The following is a 16175-nucleotide window of genomic DNA, read 5'->3' as shown; positions in this document are numbered from 1 at the left end:
TATTTCCTCATCAGCTGACACTAAGCAGATCCTGTTCTATACAAAAAAAATTCTGTACTCCTCAGCACAACTGACAAACCATTAGTGACTCAGCTGTGAACAGTCTTGTGACAAAAATTCAGGAAATTCTGAGCTGACCTGCAGGCTGTGCACAGAACAGATAGATAAGAAGTATAAAAACAAATTAAAATGCAAATAGTAAAATATTAATAATCAGTTTTTTTTCCATCCATCCATTATCTATACACTGCTTAATCTCCATTAGTGTCATGGAGGCTGAAGTCTGTCCAAGCAGATTTAGAGTGAAGGCAGGGGACATCCTGGACAGGTCACCAGTTCAACACAGGAATATACATAGACTCATAATAATAATAACCTCAGCATGTATTTGGACTTCGAGAGGAAGACAGAGTACCTCGAGAAAACCGGGAGAACATTAAAGCTCTGTGCAGAAAGATACCGGGGTTCTTCTGTCTGCTGGGCGATAGTGCTAACCACCGAGCCACTGTGCTGCTCATGTTTTTTCAATATTGGTAATAACTGTGGGCACTTCATTTAGTTTAATTTTTATGATTTATGGTAATATAACCGTGCCATATTGCACTGAAGACATATTTTGCTTCTTTCTGCTTCTAGCCAGGGCAATGCTGCTTTTATAGAGGTGCATGACTACGTTGCAGTGGAGAATGAGCCCACAGTGAGGGAAAATGTGACATGTTCAGAAGTTTAGACGTTGAATTGTCTGTAGGTATCAATGAGTCTGTTAATGTGTTTGTTAGCACCCAGGATGTATGCTGCCTTTCATACATTTTATGCAAGATAAGCCATCTGTAGAATGGATGGATGTTTCATTAGTATCAAACACAAATCGAATTAATTTTTTAAATTGCTTTCCTGCTTTGACAGCAAGGATAATGTCAGAACAGGAAAGACTTAATGGTTTTAATAAATTTCCAGGTTATCTGCAGAACACACACACATACAATATCACAACTAAAACAAAGATGCAGTTTACAGGCTTGCATAATAAATCTGCTGTGCTCCAGTGATTTTCACATGTTTGTTGAGGAACCTATCTTCATCCCCTTAGAAATGAAGTGTTAAAATTTACATTCTGCAAGTGTTGATTTTTGTCCTCTGGTAGGAGTGATGATAGTTGATGTATCAGCCTTCTGGGCCGACATGTCATTCTGCTTCTCAGCCATTCCCACCCTTCCAACGTGTTCACACTTGCTTTCACCATGAAACCAGTCAACTCTCAGCTTCTCTCCTCATTCAGCAACCTTGTTTCTCTTACAGGACACACACTTGAAGTAAACACAAGTGTAGAGAGGATTTATGGCTCATATGTGGACAGGAAAGACCCTCCACCCCTTATTCTCAGAAGCACTTCCTTTCAACACAAACACACCTTCATACTCAGAAGTGAACAGGCTCTGAAATGTATCTTTTTATATGAACATGAGCATGTGTTATTACAGATTGCACATCTAGTATTTCTTAGACATCACAGCATTTACTCTATTGTATTCCTCAAAAAAATAACGTTTTAGGGGAATTATGCACTATCGAACTGGAACAGCATTAAATGAAACAGTAAAACATTTATGAGTGCTCGCTTGAGAATTTCAAAAAATGCTGTGTTTCAAAGATTTGAGGTGGCCTCCCTCAGCTGTCTGCTCAGAACTACAGAATCACCAACATAGTTCAAGGTGGCCCTTTTTTTTGAAGGTGAAAGACACCGGAGAGGAAAAGAGGTCATGAGAAAGGAGAGAAGTGTGTAAGGACATGAAGTGACCCAGTAGAAGAAAAGATGGAGAAGGAGGTGGGGGAAGAGGGGTGAGGGAGGAAGAAAAGGAAAGGGAGAGGTGAGAGAAATGTCAAGGAGACTTAGAGGTAACATGAGAGTAATGCATTGTGTCGCCTTCTGTAACTGTGTGTTTGTGTTTACACCCATTGACATAGTGCATTCCCTAGCTTCTTATTTTACCATCGCAGCCTGACATCCGAGTCTTAACCCTTTAAAGAAAAAAATTTACACTCTACCCACTGGGACCTCAATTGTTGTCACCATTGTGACGCGACACCCCCGCTGGGATAGAAGACGGACCACCAGCACACACACAGATAAACAGGGAAGCTCCTGGAGTGAAGTCCATCCTGGAATTTTTAACAGGAAATTTCTTCTACTCCTAAACAATAGTATGATGAACACACACTTGGAGAGAGGACACACACACATACACACACACTGCAAGGCAGAACAGCAAAGCATCTACATCAGTCAAATCATTAGATTCACGAACTGACCCAAGTGTTTTTGTTGAAGTTCGGTGTGTGTGTGTTCTTTGAATCTACAAGTGTGAATGTTTTTTGCATTTTAGTTATTAAAACTGGATTTATCAGCTTGCACCTGTGCATATTTTTATTTGTACGTGTGTTTGGGTGAACTAATCACACCGTGTTTACAATTCAATTTAATACATTTTCATTTTTAATTTGCTGCATTCATGAGCAGGAGCTGCCCCAGGTGTACACTTTGAAGTGGGATCTCACGTACACAAGCACGGAGCCTTTCACACACTGACGTGCTGAATCGAAAGCTGGAGTTGGACAACGGTTAAAATAAGTATGTGAACATGTGAACCCTGGGAATACACTCACTTTCCTCCCTCTCTCTCACTTTGCATGTGCGCAGGCATTCCTCATTTCCAAGAAACATTTGGAGTATTCTACTGTTGTCAAGTAACGGTGAAAGATGGAGGGAGGAGAGAGGAGGGAGGATGCATTTACAGTTGCATCACACATCTCCTGGCAGCCACTGCAGAGAGCCACTGGAGATTTGGCTGGGAGCAAATAACCAGGCTGAAAATAACAGGTGTACTTGAAAAAGAGGGCATTGTTATGTTCAGTCAAATGTGTGATGAGCTGGATTTGCTGCCAGATTTCTTTGTGGCGCAGAATGCAGTTATTATGTAGCTGGCAGGGTAAACAACTGAACCCCCAAACCCACCGGCAGGTTTAAAAGACATGTTGCCTTTTTAAAAAATATGGCCAAAATAAAAAAATTTTATCAGAAAATTGTTAGATTTTCAATTTTCCGACCAGCCTTGGTGATGCGCGGTTCTGTCAAAAACTTTCAGATTTTAACCAAATCATAGCTTAAAATCATGACATTTAATAAATGGCTTTACCGTAAGTGTTTAAATTTTTAAAAATGCCAAAAGTAAACCATTTGTTATAATCAGATTCTTGAAAAAAAACTAATTCTATGCTGATTGGTGCACTCAGCTCGGCTGAACTGCAGGCTGTGTTTGGAAACACAAGTATAGAAACACTAAATAGTTAAATATCTATGTTATGTAAAGCCACCTTGTTCCAAACTTGGTAACACCTGGGACTTGGAATAATGTTATACATGTTGATTCCATTTTTTTCAGCTTTTATAAAATAAATAATCAAAGAAATTTAACATTTTTTTTTTCCTTTTTAAGAATAATGGCTGCATAACTGTCATTTTGCACAGACTACCTTTCTGAGTTCTCTCTCCTTGTAGTCATGGTTGTGCTGTTTCCATGGAGATGCAAGACTTTATATTGCAGTGAACAATAAGCCCACAGTGAATAAAGATGTAACAAAATCAAAAAAATGCCCAGAAACCGAATGGGGTTCAGAGGATTTAGCACATTGGCTGCCTTGTGGACGTATGAAGCAACATAGTGACGGCTTTGTAACGTGTAGGATATTAGGAAATGTGACATCATGAGGAAAAACTTGCTAAACAGCCTGCTTATTAATATGTTATTTCAATTCTATATCATCACCTGAAAGCCTTTGATATTTATTACTCAGTTTCCAGCAGCTCTTTCATTTCTAAATATACTTGTTTTACATGTAGTCATCCCACTTCACATTTAAAGGCCAGTTCAGAAGAGACTCATTTACTTGTTGCCAGTTGAATCTCCTGGGTGTCTTCTAGTGGCTTTGAAGCTCTGCATGCCCCGATGAGTGATGTGACATAAGACAGATTCAATCTGCAACTCAGATGCTCACATTCTCTCAACCATGCAATCGTTTTCTGTCTCCACCAACCAGTTGCTGTAGAACTTGCTCAAGCTGGAGGAAACAAAAAAGCAGAGATGAAGCCGCAAGCATTGGAGAAAATAAAAATGTAAAGCACCAACTAATGAAAAGCAAAGTGATGGCAATGATGTTAGAACTAATAGACAGAGTTCAGCAGGTACAAATCCAGTTAGTGATGATAAATGAGTGTAAATAGAGTCTTTTAGTCAGAGCTGACAAGTCAACCACACAAACTAAAAGGTAAATTTTGCCTATAGTTCGGCTCATAATTCAACATAGATGAAGGACAAAGTTCTTTATAATAGATGACCAACAAGAACTTCAGATAAAATATCTGTTAGTGGCCCCTAAAGTACCCAATAGGAAAGAAAAATTTATATAACATCTCCATTGAGAGGACAGCATTTGTGTTCATTCCAAAACATTTAAAAGTCCTTGCTGAAAAATAAACCTGCTTTCTGCTTTTTAGATGTGACACCACAATGGTCAAGGTTTGAAGAGCAAAAAACAGTTTCGCTTGGTTGAAGGAAAAATCATTTCAGTTAAAACAAGTACTCGTTACTGTCAGCTTCGTTCTGTCAATTACTGGAGGGCTTTGCCACTTAAACATAAATTTGTGCTGTTTTTGAGCATTCGCTAAAACAACTAATGTTTTCTTTTTGGAATGGATGGATGATGAAGTGTTTGTGTGCTTTTAAATGCAGATTAAATTCCCCCAGAAAAGTGACATAACTAGCCAAACTCAATTATACATATTTTCTTTTAATAGCAAACATTGCCGTGTAATTGTTGGGAAATCAAAAGTCAAAGATAAATTTATGCATAAAGCACATTTAAATACAAGGAGTGCTCTTCAGTTATGATAACAAACCCTTTAAACAGCAATAAAACGCACAGACTAAATAGGAAAATGTGAAGAAAAGATAACAATTATATAGAGGCAACGCACATTAGAGTTTTATCTGTGTGACATTATCAAGTGCTGCATTGTGAACTACATGGCAACTGTGATATCTGTATCCATGGTAATGTGGTTGACTACTGTTGCTGCAGTCTCCTTTGCAGCAACAGCTGTCGATTATTCTAAGAGGGATTTTTTTTCTTTTTTTGTCTGAAACAATCATAGATAGATAGATAATACAAGCAACAGAGGTGAGGCATTACACAGAACTGTGTTAGAAATGTAACAAAAAGCAGAAGTTCGAACAGGGTAACAACCCAGGGGAGCAGAAGAAAAGCCACAAATGAATAGAGAATGAAATGGAGCCAAGAGAATGGCAAGAGCATGTGGGTGTCTGTTCCTGAACAGAAGAGTCAGATTAAAATAGAACAACAGCCATATGACGACAGTGTGACTGTCAAACACCTGCAGTGGAGAGACAGAAAGAAAGTGAGACAGAGAGGGAGTCATAATGGGATGTAAGGGACAAATGGAGAAACAGACAGGTGACAAAGAGACAGAGGGGGAAAGAGGTGGGTGGGGGTAGAAGCTGTGAATAGTGAGAATATGCAAAACATTAGAGGGAATGAAGCGACAACGAGTGCAGATGCAGATGAATGAAAGGCTGAGAACAAGTGATAAAGAAGGTGGGGATGCAGACCGGCCTCTCTGTCTGAGTTTCTGTGAGCGTGAAAGAACTGGTGATTCTTTATGTTGCCTTGTTTGCTCCCATCAGCGGCTTTTTTTCCTGCCCTGAGCTTTGAATGACTGCGATTGCAGAAAGTAGATGAGTTTTGGTTTCATTGTCTCTGACGAGGGGGCTGTCATACATCTGCTGCATCTGCACGAGGTAATCTGTGAGCGGCCGTGATATTTAGATGTCCCTGATTGACAGTTGTTGACATTTGAGAGGAGGCCAGTCCCTCAGTGAGGACAGATGACAATCAGAAACCATTCATATAAGAAGGTGCTTAGCATTTCACTGCACCAGTACTGAGGCTGCATCAGGCACAAAGGAGTGTATGCTGAAGTATACTGTTATGGCGAAACATAGAGATGAAAGTAACTAAGCCAGACTTTTTAGCGTTCATGAACTGTGCAGCCATAAATCATACACGAAATAATTGCATGCTTTGAAAACAAGCACAGGGCTAAAACAGATTTCACAAAGGGGCGTCATTGCCAGCCTGCGTTAGTGTTCTCATTGTCGTCATCAATGTAATTGTAGGAACGACACCCTCTGAACATTAGTGCCGCCTCAGTAAGCATGGACAACAACTGTACGCCAGAGCTGATGACAGAGAGACTCACACAGCAGGAGAGGATACTGATGCTGCTCAATCACAGCCTGAAACTAAAGGAGACATGAGACACGCAGCAGTGGAACTCATTCATTTACTGGCACAGACGTTTGAACAAGAATAAACAGCTGCACAGAGAACAAGCTGACAGCACCGTCACTATTAATTTCTCATCAACAACAATGTTAAACAGTGATAACGAGGCTAACATACATCTGTAAAGATTAAACAGCAGTCTAGTTAAGCTGAAGTTTGACAAAAGGGAGTCGTACAGTTGGAAAATGCAGCCAAACCAATGGGAAGAGGTACACATTTATTAAATAATCAGACTAAATGGTCTGACATTATGTTTCATTTCATCCATTCAGACTCACTTTCTGTCACTTTTCTTCATGAAGGTGGAAAAGTAGCTTCATACGGCGGCAGAAAAAATGCATGACTCTTTTGTAAGAACCTGGTTTTCTGCATACATTAGTCGTACAATGTGATCTGATCTTCATCTTGGTATCACAAGCTAATAATATAAAAAACTCTTCTACTGAGCAGACCCATTTCTGGTCAGTTTTTGCTCCTCTTACATTTCTGCTTCATGTGAGCTCATTTTTCACTGCAATATAAAGTCCTGGACCTCCATGGAACCATGGCTAAAAGTGCAGAGAACTCAAAAATGTCTTTTTTGCAGTGGGACACACTTACAATGCCATAAAATATATATTGCTAAAAAACTTGAATTTCTTTGATTATTTACAAAAATTCAGAAAATCTGCCCACATGTTACTACTGCTGGAAAAAATGGCTCGAGTAGTTTAAGAACTGCTTGGACAACATTGGAAAATTGAAAATCTGATGATTCTTTCTGTTTTTACAACTTCTGGCTCTGACGAATGATGCCTTTTAAAGTCGTGGGAAAATTTGGGGGGGTCACAGGTTTAAACGCTCTTGAAACTGCTGGGAAAAATAATAGTTGCTTAAAAACACTTTGGCTGGAATAAACTCAAAGAAGTGTTTCTTGAAGAATTTTGCTCCATCCTTCATTTGGCCATTTAAATAATTTAAGACAAACTAATGCATAAATTCAGAAATGTGCTACTGTATAAAGGGATGTATAATGTCCTTAATTTCAATTCCAAAACTCTTAACCTCTGAACAGCCATCAGTCAATAATTTGTACACCTAATCCTTTCAAAATGGCAAACTATCGGTTTGTACATGTATTATATTTACATATTTTATAGGTAGAAGAGAAAACATATACACTGAGTAGCACAAAGAGAGCGTGATGGATTATTTACAAAATTACCAATTCTTTTTGTCCTAACTTCTCCATTTTTAATTCTTACTTTCTCTTTCTTCTTGAATTAAAATGCAATATTGATGAGACCTGATAAGACCAGGTGTCTGCTGCCATCTCTGGAGAAGCTAAACTGAGAAGAGAATTGACTTTCATTACGACCAGAATATCATTGTCAGGTTTTATAGCATCTTGGAGTCGGATATTTGTGATAGGTAAGCTCATATGAAATTTGACCGTGGGCTTTGATTTAAACTTCAAGTCTTAATGATAGCAAAAAGTGTGGTAAGACTGGCAGATTTTCATTGTGGATTTGTGATTCCTCAGAGCACAGTAACCTGAAAGCACAGATTATACTGAAACCCTCTTGTAGTTCTTTCTCCTCTGAGCAATGTGTGAATCCCATTAGAAAGATTTTTTTGTCTTTATGGGATTCATTTCCCCTGTTTAGTCTGTCAGTTCCTGCCTTTCCATTTGTTCTTTCAGGTCTGAGCTTCTGCTCCTCTTTCTTTCTGTCTATCATCCGCCTCACTGGAGTCACACTGAGGAAATATTTATAAATGATGGTCCATTTGCTGGTCTAAGTTTAATAAATTCAACTCAAATCTCCTGATAAATCCCGTCTCTCCTCCACTCACGCTCTTTCTTTCTTGCAGACACACAAATACAGGTTAGTTAATTAAGCTGCCTCGTGGTGAAGCATCTGTTTTCCACACACATAGGTCAGTCTGGTCATTATTATTATCATTACCACGACAGCATCAGCTTTTGTTGCACACCTTCAGGCCTTCAGTTGGCTGTAAGAGTGAGATAGATGCTAGATTTTTATTATTGGAAGTATGTGAGTGAATAAATGGGATATATGTGTGTGTGTGTGTGTGTGTGTGTGTGTGTGTGTGTGTGTGTGTGTGTGTGTGTGTGTGTGTGTGTGTGTGTGTGTGTGTGTGTGTGTGTGTGTGTGTGTGTGTGTGTGTGTGTGTGTGTCCATCCATCCACCACGGGGCCTGTCTTCATGGCTTGGCTGTATTCTACAGTGCATGTGTCTCCAGTATGTTAGTGATGCTACTGGAGACCCAGCTCTGTTGGAATAACAACCAGGACCCAATGCAACGCTACCAGCCCGTGTGTGTGTGTGTGTGTGTGAGTGAGTGAGTGTGTGTGTGTGTGTGTGTGTGTGTGTCTTTTCCTCAGACGCCCAGACAGACATACTGATTCAATCTTTACATTTATCCCCTGTCATTCCCCTCCATCTTCAGCGACTGCCATTGTAGACGACTGGCAGGAATCAATCTGCATCAATAATTCACTTAACTTAAATGTTAAAGAGAGAAGAAGTCAAGCAGTGTGTCCCTCGTCAACTTAAGCATCCGTGGATAAGCATGCAGCAGGTAAAGTAAACAAGCTAGTGATCTGCTGAAATGCACAGAGGGGCTTGTCAGAACAAGTAAACAGTTGATTTTACATAAATCTCTGCAGACATGAAGGAAGATGCCTTTAATCATCAGCAAGTGGAATGCCATTACCCTCCACCCTCTTGCTGTTAGATCAAGGTCGAACCTCTTGAAATGCAGATGGGCTTGATTCATGGCATCGGATGGCTTTGTGAACAACGCAGCCGATAAGAAATAAGGGAGTTACCCTAAAGGCTCCAATTACCTCCTTAAACTAATCCACCCGGCTGACTCCTTACCTAAGCTGGTCATTATCTAATGTGACCAATTTAGAGTATTAGTACTTTAGTCAACTGGCTAATCTAACCGGATTCTCAAAGGAATGCGTATTAACTTCGATACATTCATGAGTGTAATCAGGAACTAAATTAAAGTATTAGTGTTACTTACAAATCAGCATCATGCATCATTGCAATAAAAATCCTTGTTCCAGAAGTTTTCAATGTGTCCAATGATAAATGAATATATAAATTTGAGCTATTGTACATTAATTTGACTCTGGCTTAGTCTTTGATATCTAAAGATATTGTGGAATATAGATTTTCTTCAGGTGTATGTAGAGTGAAAAAAGTGAACTTTAGTGAAACTTGCAAAAGCCAAAAAACGAAGGAATGTAGTGAAAATAACGAAATGATTCCAGATAAAAGCTCAGGTACAATCCAACAAAAGCCAAAGTCCAAAAGAAAGTCAAAATCCAAAAGGGTAACTGTATACAGAGAAGCGAAGACGTGGAGAAACAATACAAAAACACGAGGAGACACTGAGGGAAGGATGCAGGATTCACAAACTGACAACTAAAAGAGGAGGCAAGACTATATATACACTCACGGAGGCTGAAAGGATGAAACAGGATACAAGACTCAGGTGAAACTATGCAGAGCAGACAATCACCAAGATGGGGAAAATCCCACAAGGAATAATCAAACTGAACAAATAATTTAGTAAATCCTTAACAGAAACACAACACCAGGACATCTAGCTTTTAGAAATCATGAAAACAAACAAACTGACATCTGGGAAAGACTCAAATTAAATGTAAAGACTGCAAAACCTGTAATGTGCTCTAATTAACCCTCCGGACTCCAAGCAGCTTCTGGGAATTCTGATTTGCTCCTGTCTTATTTATACTCATTGTGGACTAGTTTTTCACTGCAATATAAAGTCCTGCATCTCTATGGAAACAGAACAACCATGACTAGAAATAAAGAGAACTCAGAAATGCCTTCTGTGCATTATGGCACAGCTATAATGCCATAAATCATTTAAAAAGTTGGCATCAACATATAAAAACCTGAAATTTTTTTGTCATGACTGTTCGTAGCAGTGGAGTGACTAATGGTGTCATAGCTGCACTGAGGGACACAGAATTTTTAGGGTTTTTTTGCTAAATCTGATCAGGGTGAATATCTTTTTGGTGAATTTTTAAATTAGACGTGAAGAATAGAGTGATTTTATGTAATATCCTGAATTTTCAATCAGCCTTTATTAGCATGCCGGCACTGTGTTGTTGTTTTTAATCTCATGTGATTGTAAATGCCATCTCTTACGTCCGCATCCACAATTACCGCTTTTTTCTGACACCTTCCACTCAGCCCTTAGACTTCACTTTAAAATGACATCAACATGTTTTCCAAGTGTGACCAAACCCTGTGTGCAGTTAGAGGTCTCCTGTCAACAGTTTACAGATGTCTTTACTGAAATTAGGATGCAGGGGAAATGCATTTTTGGCTGTAAGGGAATCAGTTTTTGTTGCAATATTGGGAACCACGGGGAAAATATGGCAGCAAAGTTGAATGGAGGTACTATTTCAAGCTCTCCGAATACATTCATTAGTTGACAAGTACAGAAGGAGACACTTGAAAGAAAGAAAATGGCGATGTCAAATGACTTCTTATATGGTTAGAGTCCGTCTCATGTTTCCTCAGTAACGCAGGAACACACTCCTGTGAGTTTGTGTTATATAAATAAATTTGACTTGACTTGAGCAAAATCGAATCATTAATGAAGTCATAAGATGTGGCGGCAAGCTCTGAAAATTTCCCATTAAGTGGAGCTTCTGTGGAGAAATTTTGTTCCGTCAGATATAAAATATAGATGTAAAACAGCAGGGATTCAGGTTGTCTGTTTTAACAGCCTACATCAAATAAAGGCTTTTCTCTCTTAAATTAAATGCAAATGGAAATTGTAGATCATTTATTCCCTCCTACCATCTATATCTAAGTGGTTGCTACTTTCCGGCTATACTAATGCCACTTCCTTTTCTTTTTCTATGTTTATTAAATATATTTACAATAGTATTTTCTTGCATTCTGCATTCTGCATATCCCATATCCAGCTGGTTAGCTCCTCAGGGGCTCATATTTGTCTCCTGCTGAACTTTTTGCGCACTGTTGCTGCTTCATATGAGGAGCCCCCAGAGAGCAGATCCTGCACCCACAAATACAACCGTACAACTGTTTGTCCAATTATGCTTTCACCATTAGTGAGCAAAAATACAGTAAACATGAGAGCTGCCTCACAGAGCTGAGTTCAATAGCTGTGGGAGATCATTTGTGTTAATCAGCTTGAAATAGAGCAGCATATGAAACATGTACAAATCAGTCAGTAAAGGCAGTTGTTTTTCACATAGAAGAGCAACTCCAAACAATATAGCACTCAGAAAAAAACATCTCTGGTCACCAGGCAAGCAAGGAAGGCTTTAAAATAAACCTTAGAAAGAATGGGCAAATATTATCTGGCCTAGTTCTGCTCAGTACAAAATTATCTTGATATCATGCAGAGCTGATTTGGCTTTATCCTGCCTGCTACAGCTCTGTCCGTGTAGACTTAATTAAACTTTTCAGAGTGATGTCCTCCTGGAGTTATGCTGCAAACCTCTGGCTTCCTCTCTATTAACTCAGATTTATAACTGCTGTAGTTCAGGGACAAGATTGAATGAAAGGGTAAAATTTTGCCCGTTTTTTCCACCCCCCTTCTTTTTTTTTCCTTTACCTACATTTATCAGGAGGGCGACATTTTCTTTAAGCAGTCAAGCGCTGCCTCTCTGTAATCTAAGTTCCATACCATTACACCTTTGGGCTGACCACTATGTTCTTAGCTTTTTTCAGCATCCACTGAGCAGCTTCACAGGGATGTTTCAGGCTTAAGTGCCCTCCTGAAGAGCAAATTGAGTGCAGGTCTTCCAGGAGAGACAAGCTCACGATGTATCTCTTAAACCACGGCTGAGAAACCCTGAAGTAAGTACGAATCAAACAGCCTGCAGGAAGACATGATGTCCGCCTCTTAAAGAAGACAAGAAAATAAAGATAGAGCGAAATCTGTGTGTTTAGTTATGCTGATCACAGCTGATCACAGCTGCCCTTCAAAACATCAGAGTGCTCTGTGTGATTAGAAAGGCTCCAGATAAAGACAACAGCAAAGACTTAACTGTGATGAAAATAGGAGTCAGCGAAGAACAGGAGGGCAAATCTGGAGATTATTGTGAAAATGAAGGGGTTGGAACTGAATGGAAAGAGGTGTGGAGCAAAGATGGTGTCACATGGGCGAAAACAAGAGAAAAATGAGTCGCAAAGGCAACAAAAGTCCCTCAGATCGCAGCACGGCAGTGACACAACATATGCAGAAACTTAGCATTCACACTGTTGCAGACACATTATGACAACACAACCTGCCTCGGATGAGTACAGCGCTGCAACAAATTGTGAAAGACAGTAATGCAATGAAGAGAATGAAAATGGAATCTATGAAACTGTGTCTGAAAATCAAATGAAATAATGAAATCAAAATAATGACTCTCTGCGGCTGATGTCTCTCGTTTTAAAAATGTGCTGTTGTGGAGGTTTTCAAATCAATTCAGATAATAGCTTTATCCAATTTTGCATAAATTGGAATGGCATTAGAGAGAACTGTTAGTGTAATGAAATCATATTTTTATTCAAATTTTGATGACTACCATGCTTCACTTTTGCACTAATTGAAAGATTGCATTGTCCTTCGTAATTCTTCAGTCTGCGGAGGTCAGGTGACCCTTAAATACCCGTTGTTGAATTAAAACAGAGTGATTTTTCCTTTCAGTTTCCCAAAAGAGCATTTTTGTTTTTGAGGCATTAGGCAATGATAAGCATAAATTGTGTAATGTAAAACTAAAAATCATGAACTGCACTAGGAGCTGCTGGTTGGACGTGTATACATATCTGCAGGAATGTGTGTAGGTGTGTGCAGTGATGGGTGGAGAAGCAGGTAAATTAATATAACAGATGGTTTGAGGTTTATTGCAAGAAGCGATTGCAAAAGGTCAGAGGACACAGTTTGACATTTACCGACAAACACATTTTATTGCTAGTAATGCACAAACACACACATGCACACACACACACACACACACACACAAAGGACGGCTGGTTTCTACCTTTGATGAGTTCTTGACAGCAGCTCAGTGAAGATGGGAGCTACAGTCACTGTTTGTCTGCTGCCTCAATCTACTTTCAATCAAATATTTCTTATTGGGATTTGCACGAGCATTTTGAGATCTGCGACTTAACATGCAGCACACTCTCAGTTTCTTTCCTTCACACACACACATGGGCTGGCAGAGCTCCAACTTCATTACAACAGCACTCTGGCAGACTGATTGAGTGATCAAAACTAATTGCATTTAATCATATCTAATCATATGTAATAACCAACACTGAGTGCTCAGGCATGACAACACTCTCCACTCTCTCTCCATCTCCCCTTTTCCTCTCCTCGACTCCTCCAGATTTAACCCTCCCAACCCCACAAGCACACCACTCCTTCCTTCCTCGTCTTCCATGTTTACTCTCAGTCGAGAACAAAATTGAGCATGTGTGAGTGATGCTGGAGAGACTGCTAGAAGGAAGGTATGAAAAAGGGGTGAACAGAAATAAAAACGAGCGTGACAGATGGACACCCTCGGTAGAACATCGAGCCCCGCAGCTTTTTTACCTTTAACGATATTGAACTATTAAGGAAGGAACAAGATGCTCTTCCTTCCGACTCCGCCGTGTGACTAACAGCTTTGTCAGAAACAACTTGAGGAGGATGAGCTGGCAGTCACGGGCTCCATTTCCAACGTTATCGCCTCCTTTCCTATTTATATTCAATACACAGTTTTACAAAGCTGCAGCCTCTTTGCGATTTCTTCCAGTGTTTTTCCTTGCTTTGATCAGATTTCGAAGTCCCACTGAGATTTTTCTTTGCACTACAGTAATGATAATGCAGAGTGATAACTGGAACTGGTGGGGATTTAAGTAGGCTGCACACCCAGTGTAAATATGCTTGTGGTATGGATTTCTAGCTGTCACATGGGATGTTTCGTATGCTCATCGGATGAAGTTGAGCATGTGAAATGCTGCAGTTTTGTATGTCTGATTGTGGCAAGTAGAAATATAAAAACCTGCAAACACAGAGTCACTTTTGTGCGACCTTAAAATAGAAAATCTCCTTTTGTTTCCCGATGTTTCCACCTTGTTTCCAAACCTAATCTTCATCAATCTTCTTTCAGAGAAGCAAAAAGAGCTCTTGAAGAAAACAAACTGCTCTCACCTTGCAGCTGAATCGTTCCTTCAAAGGCATTATTATGGTTCAAATGAAGTGTTTGTCGGATGGTTGAACAGCATCTGAAACTCCCATCCCTCAAAATGTTTCTGGCATCAAAGCTGTCTCTTCAATTCACCACGGCAACAGCTTGGTGTGCAGAGGCAAGAAAATAAGCAAGGTCTGAACTTCTCTCTCAACCTCTCTTCTCTCATTCTTTGATACAACTCCTTCTCCCTTTTTGTGTTGACATCACCGTACTAGCATCACAACCATCACTTATCTCCGTTTGTGTAGCTCATCGCTTCTCAGCCCCCTCTATGACAGCCGGCTTTTTGCCGTGGCCTTAAGTATGACCGCTCAGAGCAGGTATCAACACTTTTTTTCCCTCTACGCTAAAGATGTGCACAAGCAGCAAATTAGCAGAGCGGCCCCATGTGCTTCCACACAGGAGGTGTTCGGGCGCAGCGCTGAGCTGGAGGTCGCTGTCGCTTTGGCAGCACTCCGAGCCAACACACAATTGCTTTTGTTACACAAGTAAACCACAGGAAAGTAGACTTCAAGCATAAAAATGTGCTTTGGATTGCGTTCATTGAAATGGGTAAACGTGCTGTGCTGCCGGTGTAGACAGCTGGAGTGATTAGGGTAGGAGCATATCTGACAAACAAGCTTTCTGTGTAGATGGTGATCAGATGTCAGCTCCTGGAAAACAGTTAATTTCATGCGTATCCCAACCTTGACTGCGAGCTGTTTCAGGTGAAGAGTTTGGATTTAAGTTTGTCTCTTCTAAGGGTTTGTAGGTGTTGTGACTTTCCATATGGAAAAATGATTTATTATATAGTCAGAAAAGATAAAATAGAGTGACTCTTGTTTAATTTGATCAGACTGATCAAAGACACACTATAATTTAGTTAATATCTTCAAAGACTCTCCTTCAAATTAGGTGCATCTATCAGATTTTAAAAAAACATCTATGAGGAGTGTATGCATGTGATCTGTGAACCATTAGATTGCCACTATTACCACCGCACACACACCTTCACTTCATGACTTAACTTCCTAGCAAACTCCGCAAATGTTTTTTCAAGTGCTTTGTTTTCACAGTTGCGAAATGAAACAAAAGCAATGAGTTTCGTGACGAGCTAAACTAACTTCGTTAATCCCCGAAGACATCTGAGTTCAGTTCATTTTTAAGTACCTCACTTGTGTCTCCAACTGGCACAGATTGCTGTGGGTATACCGAGAGCGACGGAGTTTAAATATTGTTTCAGAGGCCTTTGCAGCCTGCCAAGGTAAATATCTGGGGAAGAGCTGTTGCGGCATAAACCTTGTACCCACAAAGAAAACAAAATTATAGCCAAGTCCTCAGGTTTTTGCAGATCATAAACAAACATCCAAACAGACATCAGGGCATCTGTTTGTCTTCCTCCTCAGGATGCTTTGCTGCGGCTGGCGGCGGTTGTCGACACACGCTCGCTGCGAGCAGCCCTTCGAGACAGCATACAGGAGCTGCTTCCCAGCACGGTATGTGCACACACACACACATGCACACT

General features: G+C 40.0%; 1 protein-coding gene across 1 annotated transcript in view; it reads left to right on the top strand.

Annotated features, from left to right (window-relative positions):
- The window catches only part of LOC110955310 (cGMP-dependent 3',5'-cyclic phosphodiesterase), a 199684-nt gene that overhangs the window by 146625 nt on the left and 36884 nt on the right, over positions 1-16175 (top strand). Inside the window, 1 exon segment of the mRNA XM_022200242.2 lies at positions 16057-16146. Coding sequence (XP_022055934.2) covers positions 16057-16146 — 90 coding nt within the window.

Source organism: Acanthochromis polyacanthus, chromosome 13, assembly GCF_021347895.1.
Source record: "Acanthochromis polyacanthus isolate Apoly-LR-REF ecotype Palm Island chromosome 13, KAUST_Apoly_ChrSc, whole genome shotgun sequence".
Taxonomy (NCBI): Eukaryota; Metazoa; Chordata; class Actinopteri; family Pomacentridae; genus Acanthochromis; species Acanthochromis polyacanthus.
Note: the sequence above shows the minus strand (reverse complement) of the source record. Positions and strands in the feature narration are given on the sequence as shown.